Source organism: Vicugna pacos, chromosome 3 (genome assembly GCF_048564905.1).
Source record: "Vicugna pacos chromosome 3, VicPac4, whole genome shotgun sequence".
In the NCBI taxonomy this organism is placed as follows: domain Eukaryota; kingdom Metazoa; phylum Chordata; class Mammalia; order Artiodactyla; family Camelidae; genus Vicugna; species Vicugna pacos.
In genome coordinates this window covers 15213693-15230640 of record NC_132989.1, presented here as the reverse complement: position 1 = coordinate 15230640, position 16948 = coordinate 15213693, and the positions used below count along the sequence as shown (strand labels likewise).

The following is a 16948-nucleotide window of genomic DNA, read 5'->3' as shown; positions in this document are numbered from 1 at the left end:
AAGCCTCACTGACAAATGAGGAAACTGAGGCTCAAGAAGTCAGGAAGCTCTTCAGCCAGGGCTCTCACCTCAGAGTGAGGGCTCTGAGCCCAGTGCTTTTCTTCTGCGACTCGCTATTCTAATAGGTGCGACCCTGACATTTGGAAAGTAGGCCCAAGCAGGTGCCTAGCTGGGTATGTCAGGGGCCCTTGCTTTCCTGGGTTGGCTCTGGTCCATGTGCCTTCCTTCTCCTCTGTTAATGCAGCCTCCAAGTACACCAAGGTGGAGCAGCTGAGCCTCCGGGAGCGACTGGCCCGCATCAACACACACACCCTCTCCAAGAAGACCACCCGGCTGAGCCAGCTGCTGAAGCAGGAGGCAGGGCTCGTATCCAAGGTGAGCACGGGTGGGAGGAAGGGTACCGTCCCAACCATCCCAAGGGACAAGACTGTGCAGTGGTGGGGCAGGGGTCTTAGACTCCCTTCAGAGATGAGGAAACGGAGGCTGAGGGAGTGAACTTCCCAGCATTGCGTAGCCAGGAAGAGGCAGAGTTGGCACCCCCACTTAATTCTGAAGAGACAGGGTAGGGCTTTCTCCACTGCATCTTGTGTTGCTCTTTCTCTGGGGCCTGTTTATATAGATCAGGGAGCTAATATCTGAGTCTGGGCAAGAAACCAGCCTTAAACAGCTTCTAGTAGCAGCTCAGGTTGACTGTGTACTTTCTCTGAACCAGGCATTAATTGATCCACACAGTGAAGTAGGTATTCATATTATCCTCATGTTGCAGAGGAGGAAACATGCTCAGAAAAGGTAAAACCCTTGCCTTAGTTCACACAGCCAGGAAGTAAGTGAACCAGGACTCATAGGCTCAAGTGTCTTATTCCATGGTCTGAATGCAGCATCACTAAGCTGCACTCACTGCTTCTAATCATCCCACTCGGTTTTGGGTCTAGAGGAACTGCCTCTGAAGGATGAGTCTGTGGAAAGGTGGTCCCCACTGAGGATTTGCAACAGGGGTATGGGGTGTACACTGCCCCCATTTGGATGTTCTCAGCCTTCACAAGCATAACTTCATTCTCAGACAGAAGACAAGGAATTTGATGACTTAGAAGAGAGGTTCCACTGGGTGTCGCTCTGTGTGACTGAGCTGAAGAACAACGTGGCTGCTTACCTAGATAACCTGGAGGTGAGGATCCTGTGGTTAATAATGGGTGGGGCGGGGCTGAGCTTCACGGGCAGGAGGCATGCAGGGCCCATTGAACAAACTAATAAAGGCACCAGTTGCAAAAACCTAAAGGAAGATCATCCAGTTGCTTGCCTCAGGCCAGAAGAGGGGCCACATGCAAGCACCCCTCAGCTTACAGGTCATCTGACTGGGGCAACTTCTGAGCCCGTTGAGTTCTCAGAGGGTGAGGTTCCCACTGGGCAGGGTCAAAATTCACTGGAATCAGAGCCCTCTGGAGGGATGCTCTTAGACCAGGGTGACAAACTTGGGTGCTCAAAGGGACCAGGCAGGTAATATTATTGAGTAAAGTGTGCAAGTATACAAAACTTAACATCTGTTTATGAGACTTTTTTGGTAGAGTTCAATATATGGTAATATTTGGAGTTTGAATGACCAAATGAACGAATGAATGAGTAAAATCTAAGGAGGCAGCTCTTCCTTGGCTCAGGGGAGTTGTTGCTGTGTGGGAATGTGAACCCACTGCAGCCAGTCCTTCTGATTTTAAGGAAAAAAGAAAACTAACAATTTTAGGTGAAATCTCATGATGTGACCACGTGAGCAATTAATTAAATAAAAATTTAAATGTTATGCAGGCCTAAGAAAATATATTTCTGCAAGCCAAATTCAGCCCACAGAGACACTAGTTTGCATTTCCATCCAGCACATCTCTCTCCTTACGCCAAAATTCCCCCTTCATTCTTGTCAGCATTGCTGACTCATTCCAACCGCTTAATCCCTCTTACGTGGTTTTGTTCTCAGTCACATCCATTTGCGCAAAGCAGCTCAGTCAGGTCATAGAAGGCTCTTTGGGTAATAGGATTTGGGGTGGCGTTATTGGAAGTATGTGAAAGGAGGGAGATCATAGTTACGTGGCCTCTGTGTGAGGCACATCCCTTGCTTGTTCCGGCTCATCCTGGACCCCCCAAGTGGAAAGATATGAATAGCACAGTGAGCCAGAAGGGGAAGACCCTCAGAGAAAGAATGGAGGGGCCTTGAGAGAGAGAGAGAAACCAGAGGCCCATGAGAGAAACATCTGGCTTTGCAGAGGAAAACAGATATTTGGAAGCATTAAGGCTGCGTTTCCTTAAATGCAGGATTTACACGACAGGTACAGTGTTGACATGGAATCCCATAGTAAGCAAATGACTCTCTCTTTTAATCCTCAGAGTCCAGGAAAAGCCTCTTTGGCTGGCATGTCTATAACAATCAGGCTGAGCAAGTCTTGGGCTGGGAGCCTGTAGCAGGCTATGATGCCCAGTCAGAGCTTAATAACATTGTTTTTATAGCAATTATTCTTACATGCTTATTTATGACAATTATTACTGGTTTTCCCTTTATGGGAGTACCATAAGATTTTTTTTTAAATGCATTGATTTAAATAGGAATGCTTAGTTGATTTAAGAAAAAGTATCAATAGAACACATGGAATATGGATGTGGCAAAAAATCACCAAGGGGGTATGCAGATGTACGAAGTTGGGAGAGCATTGGAATAGAGAGAAAGATGTTGGCTCAGTGTAAGGGAGAACTTTCTGATCAGCCAAGTTGTGCAAGGTTAGAATCGATTGTGCAGATGCATAGTGGAGGTATGCAGGCAGCCTGGGCAACCTCTCCTGGGCTGTGGTGGAGGGGGATTCAGGTGTGAGATGACCACGACGCGCTGTGATTGGCTGTCTCGTTTGACCCCATCCAGGCTTTCCTCCGCTTCCGGCCTCAGGAATATGATTTGGACATTCCTGGGGCCCCTGTGGTGCAGTACCGTTACCTGGCAAGAGACCTGCAGCTCCAGGCCTTCCCCGACTTTGTGAGTGGAACTTCTCCTTCCTTTGTTAGGCAGGTGGCCAAGCCCGTAAGAATAATATTTAGAAGTCAGGCTCTTTCCATGATTGTCACATCCATAACGGCTCTGGGCAGTCAGCAGGGCAGAGATTATTATTAGTGTGTTTTACTGATAGAAATAGCCCCAACTAACATTTATTGAGCCTTGCTATTGGCCAGGCACTGTGTTAAACTCTTTACATTCTTTACCTCATTTAATCCTCACAATCCAGCGTACAGGGTATGTGCTGTTAGTAGCCCCATTCTGCAGATGAGAGCTTGAGACTCAGAGGGGGCGACCTTCCTAGATTTTCAGATGGTCAGTAGGAAGCTGGGATCTAAGCCACAAGGACTATGCTTTTGACCACCACTCCATAAAAATCTTTTTTAAGGTTTGTGCACAGTAACCATATTAAGAAGTGACACTTCTGTAAGCTTGTTACATACATTGGCCCCATTTTTCAGATGGGCATGTCGAGGCCCAGAAAGATTAGGTAATATGCTAGAGGTCACAGCTGGTCTGTAGGAGTGGGACTGGAGCCCAGTCCTGCCTACCTCCAAAGCCCCTTCTCCCTGTGCTGCCCTCTGCCACCTCTTTCCCCTACTCCCAAGCTCACCTCTCCCCACAGAAGCAGCGTCTGGAAGGTCTGGTGTGGCAGCCACTATGCAGCCTGACCAAAACCCTGGCTGGCCCTCAGAACCTGATCAAGAAGCGTCTGGACAAACTATTGGACTTTGAGAGGGTGGAAGAGAAGCTGCTGGAGGTGGGCAGCATGACCTACGAGGAGGAGATGGCCCGGCACACGTACCAGGCCCTCAACTCCCTGCTGGTGGCCGAGCTCCCACAGTTTAACCAGCTGGCCATGCAGTGGCTGGGCCAGATCCTGTGCACATTTGTGACCCTCCAGAGGGACCTTGCAGAGCAAGTGCTACAGAGGGCAGAGGGCACCTTGGCCCAGGTGAGTACTCTGGGACTGGGGCAACTCCGGGGAATAGCCAGGGGAGGCCTCACAGCACCTTCAGCCAGATGTTTGCATGGGCTGGAATGGGGTGAGGTTTGGGCCTTTCAAACAGGTGCTTTGGAGGAGGCTATGGGGACCTTCTGGAACTTTCTCCTCCCTGTTCTCCCTCCATTAATGGATAAGACCATGAAAGCAAGGATAGAACTGCGACTCCAGACTTTCCCAGGCTCTGGACCTCAGAAGCAGAGGAGGCTCTGCTCGGAAAATAGCAGACCTTGCGGCCAGTCCCCAGAATGTATGAGAGGTTGGTGACAGAGACAGGGTCTCTTCTACACATCAGGAGTAATTGTTTCAAGCTGGTGTTCCTGCCACTGTTACTAATTGTAGTAGCTGCCTCCTTGTGAACATTTACTGTGCTCTGGTAAGTGTATTTACTGAGTACCTTCCATGTATTATCTCACTTAATCCTCACAGTAATCCTACAGAGGAGGTGTTATTGTTATCCTCATTTCAAAAGGAAGCTGAGGGCACAGAGAGGTTAAGCAGCTTGTTCAAGGCCACACAGCTAGTAGTGCAATTTGAATCATGGCAGTTCAACTCCAGAGCCTGGGTTCTGAACCGTAATTCCTGTAAGAGGAGCCGTCTGCTGAAAGCATAAATAGGTCACAATGAGGTTTAGACAAACCTCCAAATGCAAACTTTGATTTTAGAATTTTGAAGACTGGGGTTAGTATAGGAAAGAGTACTTAGTTAACTGCTTTTAAAGCTGTCTCTGATGTTGATACCAGAGCTAAATGGCCTGTGAGTCTCAGCCCTAGAGCAATTTCAGTATTCCTCATACTGCATGCTGTCTCCTGTGCTTCCCATTTCCCAGCTCAACTTTCCCCATCCAGTTTGTTTCATGAAAATTCCTCCAAAATTTACCCCACTGTCACTGCCTTTCCAGCCCATAGTCCCGCTCTATGACTGTAGCCTCAACTTCCAGCCCAGTGCTTCTGAATGTGACCACAGTCCTTTTGCACAGACTCCTTCCTCGGCCTAGAATGCCCCTCCCTGTCACCCCCATGCCTTTCACACTGCCTGGCATAAGGTAAGACTTCCACAAATATGCGACAGATGAACGAGTCTCTCCATGAAGCTCTCAGAATCCCTCCTCCCCTGATGGGGAGAACCCATCTCACCATCCTCTGTTCCAGCAACATTTATCAGAGACTTCCTCCTGCTGGGATGTTGGATGAAGCTGTTTCCCTTCTTTGAGGAGAGCCAGAACTATGGGCTTTTCTTCCTTTTGGCCCTCACAACATTTAGTACAGAGTTCTGTCTCAGACACTCTTTTTGAATGAAGCCTGAACCACCTGCACTTCTCTTTCCTGAAGGCAGAGGGTAAATCTGATTAGATGATCTTTTCATTCTCCTCCTACCTTCTAGTGCTGTCTGCAGGGTGGCCAGACCTCCTTGTGTATTGACTGAGACATGCAGGGCTGGGGAGTGTTCTAGGATGCAGTAACGGGGGGGGGGGTAACTTTATAAGAACAGAAAGAGGGCATTTCTTGGTTGGTCCTATATACAGAATGTTAGGGCCTGTCAATGACTGATGCCAGCTTCCTTGTCAGTGTTCCCTTGCCCATTCAGCTGGACCAGTCCTGTGGAGCCTGGGAAAGGCCAACATAGTAGAACTCAATCTGTCTGCATCCTGTGGATGGGGGAAAGGCGCTAAGTTAGAACCAAGAGCTGCAACTTTGCTGACAATCAGAGAGGACATGTCTCTGTTGGCTCTGGGGCCTTCCTTACTCCAAGGCTGTCTGATGGGAATACAGAAGATGCCTAACAGAGCCAAGGTCTCAGGATGGAGCATCACTCAGAACTCCTCAGGTTCCAGACCAGCTTAGACATAAAGAAGAACATACTGACTTCATAACTGGAAGGCCCAGGAGGGTGTCAAGTCAGGCCTGGTTGCATTCAGTACAAACAGTGTTTTCAGGGGACTGACTTTCACTCCATCTCCCAGCTGTTTTCCTCTCCAGGTTAGCTTTATTGTCAAGGAGGCCTTTTCTGCATGGTGGGAGAAGGCGGCTCCCAACAGCTCCAAGTATGTACCGTTACATCTCAGAATCTAAAGGAAGAGTCACCCTCTTGTTCTCAGCTTTCATGCACTAAATCTCATAGGAGGATTCCAACTGGCCTTGCTTGGGTCCATTGTCTAGTCCCTGACCAATCACAGTGGATAGGAGAGGGGATTCCCTGACGGCCAGTCCTGTGGCCAGATCACCAGGAGGGGCAATACCACTGGACCCCCATAGAGGGACACTTTCTTAAAGGAAAGTGGGGCAGTAGCCAGTCTGAAACAACAGATAATCAAATAACATCCTAACACATCTGGGGCTAGAGTGTGGCTGTCAGCATCTCCCTGTCCCCTCTCTCCCCTCACCCAAGGAAAGCTCTGATGACATTGTCTGTCCCCACACAGCTGCCCCACCACCACATGGCTGAGCCAGCCTTCAGGAAGCTGGTGGAGGATGCACTGGGCCAGGCTGGTCACCAGCTTCGTTCCTTTCAAGAGAACTTCGAGAAGGTGCTGCCACCTCCTACCACACAAGTAAGTGTCTCTCACCTGCCAGTAGGGGTAAGGTCAACACCCTATTTCCTTTCCCTTTTCTTTTCCCAGTGTTCCCTGTTACTCCGGGAACATGTTGCCTTTCTGTCTGTCTTTCCTCTGTGAGCTGGGGGTGGGGTTCACACACACACGCATGCATGCACGCACGTGCTCTTCATGGCCAGTAAGCATAAGAGCAGAACAGAAGGTTTAGGTCAAGAATAAGAAATTTTAATATTAAGTAAAAGCAGACATGATAATGGATGAGTGCCATTAACATCCTGAAACCTGGAACTTCTTCAAATTTTTCTTCAAAATTTACCTTGTTTTCTCATCACCTTCTCATAGGACCTGCACTCAGAATGAATAAAAAGTTTGAATAAGAAGTCATATAAGTGTTCTTTTTGCTATGGAATTTTTAATTGCAAAAGACAGTATTTTAGCTGTGTTATGGTTTACAAAACTTTGGCCGTCCAAAGGCTTTTTTTTCAGCCAAGTATTTTTGTCTAAAATTGCGGTCCACTTGAAGAATATATAGACGATCATGTATATTTTTTAAAGTAACTGAAGTAGATGAAGGGAGAAGGAGTTCCCAGAGTATGATGAAAACTCAGTTTGAGAAAACTGAACCTGTGTGTTCAGTCGCATGTGAGATGTGAAGTGAAGGGTCCGGAGAAAGCTCCAAGAGTCCCCAGAAGGCAGAAGGGGGCCCCAGAGACACAGACGAACAGAAAAGGAGCCCGGCAGAGCTGGGCAGATACGGTGGGCTTCGCACCTGAGCTGAGTGCAGAGGACGTCAGAGACCATTAAAGATGTTGTGAGCTCCAAGCGGAGGTGGAGTCCCCCTGGGGCCACCGCTGTCCCCACTTGCTTGCCCACGCTGAGACGCCTCCGCAGAGGACTGATCGGGGCTGCCGCACAGGCCCTGCAGCTTGGGGAGAGGAAAGGTGCAGAAAAGGAAGAACAGAGCGGCCGCTCAAATGAGTCATAGAAACGCTTATCTTTTTCTGCTTAAGACAAAATAGCATTTCTCTTATTGGAAAAGCACTCCATGCCCAACTGTAGAAAAAGAGAGAAGATGCAGAAAAATAAGAACAAGAAACAAGTGGGAACATCACAGTCCCAGTGTGCGTTGCAGATTGATAGGAAAAGAGACCCGCCTCGTCCCCTTCTCCCCTCCCACCCACCGCGGTAACACACACACCTATAAATTTCTGAGTTATTTGGCTAAGGGTGCAGAACCCACAGAAGTGAGGTGACCACCCAGGACAGGAGCAGTCCCAGTGAGATCTTTACAGGCCTCCTCCGGTCCCCCCCAGGGAGTGCTGCTGTTCTCTGCACAGGTAGGGGCAGAGATTTGAGAAAGAAGGCAAGTGTTTGCTACTCATGTTAACATCACCATTCTGGAAAAAAAAAAAACTACCCTGTCTCTACACTTCCATTGAAGGGCCTGTTTGGGAACCTTGGGTTCTTCTGGTCTTTGATCCTGACTCCGGAATCCGTTGGAGGAGGGGTAATGGCAGAGTCTGGGCCCAAATGCCCCTGAAAAGCATCTCTGCCTACCTCCCTACACTCAGCACCTCCCCACCCGGAAATAACCATATAGAACATGGTGAATATATATATGTCCATAGGTATCTATACAGTGAGAGAAAATATGTAATAAATCTATATTCAACATTTTTAGTTTCTTCTTTGCTTTTCAAAAAGGGGACAATCATCTGAGTCCCTTCTTGTTGATACTTTTGCTGGAAGCAGTGAATGAAAAAACAAAGGCAATGCCAGGAGATTTTTGGATGCGCTGAACGTGCACTGAATCATTCTCCCCAGCTAGGTGGCAATTTCCATCAGGGAAAGACTCTCTCCTCTGTTTCTGCTGTGCCATTCACAAAGCTTACTGTGCCTCGTGCACAGTAGGGTCTCAATAAATACCTACAAACTCAAAACCCATGGAATAAAAGACTGCATTCCCTTTGTTCACATGTGTGTGCTGGCGGTTTAAGATGCCAGGTGAGTAAGGCCTGGTGCCCACATGAACCTCATAGTCTTGCTCATTGGGGTTGAAAGACATGTGTAAGGCATTTTTCTGTGGGACTGCTTAGTTTGATGCCCTGGGCAGAGTTTAGGGCTCAGTCCTGGAGTTCTGTAACTGAGAAGTTCAGAAGCTGAATTAGAATTTTAGAAAACCCCAGAAGTTTAGACCAGGGAGGTATTTTAGAAGTTAAATTAGACATTTCTTTCGAGATGCATTTGGGTATTAAGAGCATTGTTTTTCATCCAGTCCAGCCATCTGTTAGTGAGGAGACTGTTGCCCCACTGGGGATGGGCTGATTGGCGGCAGAGGTGGGGTTCCTGGCTGTGAGCACGTGGGCCAACATTGACACCAGCTTTGACATGCCAGCTCAAACACTCGTGTCCGTCTCTCCCAGCCACTCCTGCCCGGGGCTGAACGCCAAGTGCAGGCTCTCCTGAGCAAGTATGGTCTGGGAAAGCTGTACCAGGTGACAAGCAACATCAGTGGGGCTGGGGCTCTGGACCTGACACTGCCTCGGGGTCACATCGTGGCCCTCCTTCAAAACAAGGACACCAAAGGCAACAGTGGCCGTTGGCTGGTGGACACCGGAGGTAAGTAGGACTTTGTGAGCCCTTCCCCTACTCAGGGAAAACCTCCCAATGGGAGCCAGTGGGGAGACACAGCACTCTTGTAGGCCAAAGTCTAGCTGAGCAAAGACAGGATGAGAACGAACACAGGTGAACGTGGAGGGCTTAGGGTGCAGCTGGCTTAGTGTGTTGCACGAAATGCCAAAAAGAAATTTAGTCTTACGTTGCAACATCTGTCATCGAGCACCTATTATGTGCTGGGCGCTGTGTAAGGAAGACAAAGACCATACCTTGGGGACCACATAGATCGTTGGTGTAGACAGAGATATGGGGAAAGAACTTCAGCATCACCTTGAAAGATGGAGATATGCAGAAAAAGGATGTTTGGATCTCTGCTGTGTGGACAGACATCTGATTTCCAGAATGAGGGAGGTGTCATCCTGCCCCCTCTGCACTGGTCACACCCCTGGGTATGCTGCTCAGGGTCCCAGGAGGGAGCAGGTCTGGAGGCAAGGGGTACCATGAACCCAAGAGAAGGTGGCCCAGCAGAGTGTCTTCCACAGAGGGGCATGTGACCCACAAGATGAAGGCTACACAGGATTATTGGGAGGGGGTCTACAGATAGTTTTTCACCCTTCAGACAGTTTATTATAATTCAGTACTTTAATGTGTATTAGAAAAAATATAACTAGTACAGAAACACCTGATTTTATTCACAATTATATTGTACAACACTAAGTTTTAAAAAGTAAGCTTATTAAAAAATTAAGAAGATGATACAAATCTGACAAAAATCATGAAAAACAGTCTCCTGACTCAAGTTGAAAAATAGCTGAATGGGATGAAAACAAAGCCCCTGGGGTCATGAGGACCAGGTTTGGCTCCCAACTCCAGCATTTTACTGACTACGTGATCCTGGAGGAGTTATGGAGCCTCTCTGAGCTCGGTTGGCTTGGCCATAAAATGGAGATAACAATTCTAATCTCGAGAGTTGATGTGAAGACTGGATAATCAGATGCCTGTTTTGGTACTGAGCAAGCCCTGGAGAAGTGACGGCCATTCACGTTGACAGCAGTTAGAACACTAGTGGAATAGCTCCTACAGGAGACGGAGCTGGGAGCACTTGGAGAAGAGAAGGGCAGTTTCTGCCTCCTGGGAAAGGCTGTCCTGGGGTGAGGAAGCAGCACTGGTTGGAAAGGGGACCCGTGGTGCCAGCACCAGGAAAATAGTTTCCCCACCAGTCTGAGGAAGAACTTTTTATCTCTGCCAGAGCTGTTCAAAATGGTGTGGGCTGCCTCTGCAGGGGATGAGCTCCCTGTCACTGGGGATGAGCAAGCAAAAGCTGGAAACAGTGAGTGTGGGGTGGAGTGGGTAGGTTTGTGAAGTTCCTAGATGACCTCTTGAGGTCCACTTTAGTGCAAGAAGCTATATTGGAAGTAGTCATGTCCATGAATGATAGTGACTTCCTCTACCACTAAAAGGAATGGGGAAGGCGATCTGCAGCCAGATAATGTTCTGCATGTCCTACAGGACATCGAGGGTACGTGCCAGCTGGGAAACTGGAGCTGTACCGTGTGGTCCCCAGTGAGGAAGACCTCAGAGGGCAAACACGGCCTCACGAGAACTCCCGACATCTGACACCAGAGCCCACCCCAGCCCCAGTCCCCTCTGTCCCAACCATGACCCAGGTGAGTCTGGGAGAGGGGTGGGGGTCATGGCCACCTGGACTAGGGCTTTGATTTTCCTCCTGTCTGGGGGAGCTACCACTCTGTGAGGCCAGGGTCTGATCATCCCTGCCATGTCAACAGCAGAGAGCTGACCCCTCGCTCCCTATCAGCAGAGCAAGTAGGATTCATTTGTTCATTCATTCATGCATTCATTCCTGCATTCAATATTCACAGGCACTGTGCTAGATGAATGATAAAAATGATGAAAAGACAACCTTGGCCCTTGCCTTCCTCAAATTTATAATCTGGGGATGGGGAAAACAGCAATTAATAATCATATGAATAAAGGTGTCGCTCAACCTCCTGTTTCTCCTCCAAGCTGGGAAACTGACCTGGGCAGATGACACCCTTTGATCTGGGGAGGGAGTACCAATTCCTCTGCTCAGTGAGATGGCAGCAGTGGACTGAGAGCCCCCCTTCTGACCTTCTGAGGTCAGACAGGCCTGGCTGCCCTGCTGTGTGATTTCATTTGAATAAGTTCCTTGACTTCTCTGAGTCTCAATTTCCTTTTCTGAAAAATGGGGCAAATGGAATTGCAGAATTGTGGAAATCAAAACCAGGCAGAGAGCATGCCACATAGTAGGTATTAGTGGAAGCAGTGGGAGTAGCCATTGTCTTTGGACAGAGGATGTATGTGGGAGGCGATGACTGCCCAGCAATCAACTGAAGCGAGGGGTGGGGGTGGGGGAAGGGAAGAGGATAAATAGCTTCTCTGGTTCAGTTTGTTTGTCCTCCCACCCTGACCACTTCTGTGTCACTCTCCATGTGTTTCAGGTGGTGGCAGTGTATCCCTTTGTGGCCAGAAGCAGCCATGAAGTGAGTCTACAGGCAGGCCAGCGGGTGACTGTCCTGGAGGCCCAGGACAAGAAGGGGAACCCAGAATGGAGCCTTGTGGAAGTGAACGGACAGAGGGGCTACGTACCTTCCAGCTTCCTTGCCAGGGCCCCAAGCCCAGCTCCGTGGGGCTGGAGTCTGCCCTCTTAGGGTTCCCTCCTTGGAGCCCATGTTCCAAGAGGCTTAGAGGCTGTGACCCCAAAAGGGTAAAGCAAAGAGAAGGCAGAGGTTTAAGGAGAGATCAAGCCACGGTGGGGTGAAGGGCACCCAGAAAGCAGCCAGAAGAGGTGGGTGGGCCTTACAGAGTGCCTGGCGTGGGCATGAAGTGCTCCCATCAGGACAGCTCATTCTGTCTGCGTGAAGAGGGTGTTCCAACCTGGAGTCACAGCACCCTGGGTGCCAGGTCACAGCCGATCGGCTAGGACTTGCTATAGCCTATGGCCAGTCTTACCTGTGCCCATGTCTGGGCATGCCCACAGGAGTGGGTCATCCAGGTGAACATAACCTGTGTGCTGTATGGTTACAGGGAGGGGCCCTGGAGAGTCCAGAACTGCCTGGCCTGACAGTATACTTCCTACCTGTCCTCAGATACCTGAGCTTTTATTTTTCCATGCTGGGAGCTGAGTTATCATGGGCAGTAAACCCCTGACAACCCTCTCTAGTTGGGATCGAGGGCTTGTTGGGCAGTTGAGGGGTTCTCAGGAGGCTCTTGGCTGGGCCAGGGAGTGGGTGTGAGCAAGTCACAGTTCTGGAATGCGTGTAGGCAAATGCAGAGGCTGTTCCAAGGAAGAGGGAATTTTCCAGGTGTGTCAGATGGGATGTACCCTGCTGCTGGGTTCTCTGGACTAGGGGACAAGGGGGCATGCAAATCACAGAGGAAACTCTGTGAAGCAGGTAATTAAAGGCCTGGTGGGTGGGTAATGACTTGGTTTCCTGTTTCTGGAAGAAGGGGAGGCCAGGGGAACCCCCGGTGGTTTCAGGAGGCTGCTGAGGGCCTTGAGGCAACAGTGGAGGTTACGTTAGTTGGCTGCAGGACCTCAGACATAGGGCGCAACCTCAGTTTTCCCATCCATAAAGTTCGTACTCACAGGCTTGTGGTGAGAATGCCATCATACAAAGGATGTGGAAGCTCCTTGCAAATCGTGAAGTGTGATATAAATGTAAATTGCCAGGGGTAGCAGGATGTGCCAGAAGTGGTCTCAGGATGTCCCCAGCCATCAGTTGACCATTCCCCATGCCCATGGCCAAGGCCAACATTGTTAATCAATGTGGTAGCCTTTCCCATAAACCAAGGATCTCTCTCAGTGCTGCATGCTAGGTCACCAGACTCTTAAACTTCGTGAGGTCAAACTTACTGTCATCCTTTTCTAGAACCTAGAAAGCAAAGCCCCTCAAAACAGTTCTTTTTCAAGGAAGACTGACTCGGTGGGGAAAATTTGAGTGCAGCCACTGTTGGATCATTATCTCTAGGTTGTCTCTTTGGGCTCAGATAAATTGCAGGATTCATAGGAGAGGGAAAAGTTGTCCAGTGTGACTTTAAAAACCAATTACAAATTTCGGAACCAATCCAAGTTAGAGTACGTGTGAAAACAGGTGGCAATTTAGATTTAATTCCAAGAACATCTCTGTATTATTATAACTGTAGTGCCTAAAACTGTTAGCTCTGGTTTTTGGAGAGCCTTTAAGAAGTGTATACATGTCTGTGTCAGACAGTCTGTAACTTACCTCCTCTGGGCTTGTGAAAGCGTGAAGGCTGCATACATAATGCAGGAGAAACTCAGTCCCCACAATCCCTCTCCCAGGACCAAATTCACTCTCTAAAATGCTCATGACTCATTTTCCTTTGTCTTTCCTGCTCAGATTTCTGATAAAAATAGGAAACACAGGGGAGCAGATAATAAAATAGGAAGTCCAGCCATGGTTCCACAATACTTACAAGAGCCTTCTGTGTGCTAGTACCCTAGCTTGGGGTCTTCTCAACGTGGCTGCCCACAGCAGTCACCAGGACAGCTTTCAACTAGGACTGAGGCCAGGATCCCACCCAGAGATGCTGTTATAATTGGTCTGAGGTGTGGCCCAGGCCTCAGGAATTCAGAAAGCTCCCCAAGTATTTCTAGTGTGTGGCCAGGGTTGGCGACCTCTGCCCTAGACACACAGTGGTGGGCAAGACAGACCTGGGGTCAGAAATGGCCACAAGCTGTGAGCTAGGGTGTGCCCCAGCTGGTCTTTGTACTTGCTCACATGTTTCAGACAGGCAGCTTGAGAGGTGGTTTGAAATAGGACAGCCTGTCCTGTCAGATCCCAGAATGTATATTTATTAAGTGCCATTAAAAGGGGCCTGAACAAAATTGGATGTTCTTGTAGGTATAAGGGAGAAAACTGAAATAACTTGGAACCAAATCTATCTCATGAAGGGAAAATAAAAATGTATTCAGTAGCACATGGGTTATGGTTTCTCATACATCAGGGGATGAGATTAAAAATTACTGAAGGGTGAGAAAATGCATATTGAGAAGATGGAGAATGGCCTGAATTTTCTCCAGGGGACTCTGTGTAATGTGCCTTTCTTTCCCCCCAAATGCCTAGAACCATTCCACTGTGTCTTATTTATTTCAGTGCTGGGCTGTCACATACTAGACTTGCTAAGATGTTTGCCTGTGAATTGAACAAGACTTTCAGGAACTGAAGACAGATTCACAAGGGTGCTCCTTGCTCCCTGCAATGGAGTGAGACTTCTTTAATCTTTTGGGCCCCAGCCTAGTTTTAGACTTGAGGACAAGATTACAATATCAAAGGAAAGATGAGTGAATTCTTGGTTAATATGTTAGACTCTAGCTTGGTGAGTAACTGATGTGAACTACTGGGAATAAAGGGCTTCAAAGATGAAAATGTTTCTGGAATGTGTATGACTCTAACCATTGTATAGTCACATGCCACAGTGTGATGTTTGTTCATTGGACACTTGCTATGCATAAAAATGGCACCTCATTCATTCATGTGTTCATTTAATGAGTATCTACTGTATATCTCTGGTGCCTCTAGGAGTTGGCCTTAGCTGCCAAGGCTGCAGTGAAACATCAGACAGACCAGGGCTGTGCCGTTTCAAAGCCCACAGTCTGATGAGGGAGGCAGACAAGGCAACAGTCAGTGACACGCAGTGTAAGTGTTAGGGTAGCAACAGGCGCCATCATAGTCCAGGAGAGGGACCAGCTCCTGACTCAGACCTGGTGGCTAAGGAGGGCTTCCTGGAAGAAGTGATAGCCAAACTGAGGCCTGATGGGCAGGTTAGATGAAGGTGGGAGGGAGGGCACATGCAAAGGCCCAGAGGTTAGAGCAAGGCTTGTCAGGGAACTGAAACTGTAGAGTTGGAACACGGTGTGTGTAGGGGTGGTGGGTGCAGTGGGAAATGGCTTAACAAAGTCTGCCTGGTAAGGAGCTTTGGATTTTATTCTGAGGGCAGTGGAAGTGGGGCACTAAAGGGTTTGAAGCAGAGGAGTGACATACCCAGGGTTGTATTTTAGGATGCAAGTTCTGGTTCATTCCAGAATCTTCCGAGGTATGTGCCTCAAGAAATAAATGTTCAATACATATTGCTCAGATAAATAGCACAGAGGACATGGGACACCAAAGCCTGCCACCAAGGAATCTCCCGTCCAGCTGTAAAAGACATATGAGTATCAGGCAGTTACCTGGCACTGGATGGCAGAATGCTGTCAGTCCCAGAAGAATGCAATGGAGCAGGCTTATAGGTGCTCAGACAAGGAGGAGCTTTGGAGTCACTGAGGTGGTCAGGGAGGCTTCCTGGAGGAAGCAGGGCAGGTGCTGGCCTTGTGGGATAGGTAGGATTGGGGAAAGCAAAAAGGAAGTGAGGTCTTCTCAGGCCTGGGGAGGCAGTGTAGTGGTGTGAGAAGTGCCCAGTGCTCAGCCTTAGAACCCCTAAGCTCAAGGCCTACTTGGCCATAGGCATGTTGAAAATTCATTTATCATAGTTTCTGCATGTGAGGAAGTTTGGTGAACCCCAAAGCCTTCCCTGTCTTCCCCAGCTGGCCCCAAAGTACTCACTGTGGAGTTCTAGCTTATCTTAAGGAGTCCTTGGCTTCCTCCACCAGGACCTACCTTCCATTTTGGAAGAGTCATTTTAGGGCTTGTTGTGGCAGGACAGAGACTCAGATACCTGGACTAGGGGTGAGGAAAGAGCTGGATGCCACTCCTGACAACATCCCAAGGAGCTTGCATCCTGAACAATCTGTTCACTTAACCTTGCTCTTCTCTATTACTGGTAATTTCTGAACTTCCCTTTTCTGTTTTCTTATCTGTAAAATGGGTCCAATTCCTCTTCTCACAGGGTGAGTAAGAAGATTAAATAAAACACTTGATGTGAACAGTTGTGGGTGACAACCGGAGCATCCATGCTGTGTAGTGAGGGAACATGTGAGCTGTGACCACTAGGTGGCAGCAGGGCTTTGCCCATCTGCTGAGAGAGGGCTGGGAGGTGTCTCCCGGTCAAACTGAAATGCCTGCGGTGCTAGGCTGGTGGTGCAGATAAGAGGAAGGCCCAGGTGAAAGACGTTAGGGAGTGGTGGGGACTGTGTTGGACCAGAGCGTACATACTTAATCAAAAGGACCTTGCAACTTCTTGGCTTCAACCAATGTTGCCACATCAGAATGAGGGCCCAGGAGGGCCAGACTGATTTTTCAAGAGAAGCCAGAAACCAGGGTTTTGTTTGTTTTTATTTTTGGTGTGAAATCTGTATGGAGATTGGGCCACAGCAGGCCCCCTCTTTGCATCTTCTGCCAGAGTGTATGTTGACTGTCCTGATGAAGAATCCCTTGTGAAGAATTAGCTTCATATCTTTATATACCCTGTGAAATGCCTTCATGTGTCTTCACTTCACTTACTACTTCATCAGACATTAACTTCCCTTTCTTGGGTCTCTGGGAAACACTGTTTCCTTTTAAGCTACTGTTTCTATTGTTGTCCTCAAACTTTTATTAGATTGTGGGCCTTATTTTATGACCCACTCACGAGGGTCTCCACAGTACTTATCTCACAAGGTTCTTTTGAGGATTAAATGAGATACTGATATAATTATCACTTAGCCCAGCACCTGGCTTATTAGTATTCATTATTGTGGGTTCTTTAGGAGAAAAGGCATGACATTTGGAGGAAGGTTTGCAGGGCCTGTCTTTCTCTATATATATAGGTTGGT

The 16948-nt window shown here is 48.4% G+C and overlaps 1 protein-coding gene across 3 annotated transcripts in view; it reads left to right on the top strand.

Moving 5' to 3' along the window:
• Nucleotides 1-14730, top strand: part of ARHGEF37 (Rho guanine nucleotide exchange factor 37) — a 61761-nt gene extending 47031 nt beyond the window's left edge. For all 3 annotated transcript variants that reach the window (XM_031671419.2, XM_015239396.3, XM_006204458.4), the window contains 8 exons: nucleotides 245-375; nucleotides 1061-1165; nucleotides 2897-3007; nucleotides 3651-3980; nucleotides 6451-6579; nucleotides 9006-9201; nucleotides 10708-10865; nucleotides 11679-14730. In XM_031671419.2, coding sequence (XP_031527279.1) covers nucleotides 245-375; nucleotides 1061-1165; nucleotides 2897-3007; nucleotides 3651-3980; nucleotides 6451-6579; nucleotides 9006-9201; nucleotides 10708-10865; nucleotides 11679-11888 — 1370 coding nt within the window. In that variant the 3' untranslated portion in view covers nucleotides 11889-14730. The remainder of the gene's footprint in view (nucleotides 1-244; nucleotides 376-1060; nucleotides 1166-2896; nucleotides 3008-3650; nucleotides 3981-6450; nucleotides 6580-9005; nucleotides 9202-10707; nucleotides 10866-11678) is intronic.
• The last annotated feature ends 2218 nt before the right edge of the window (nucleotides 14731-16948 follow it).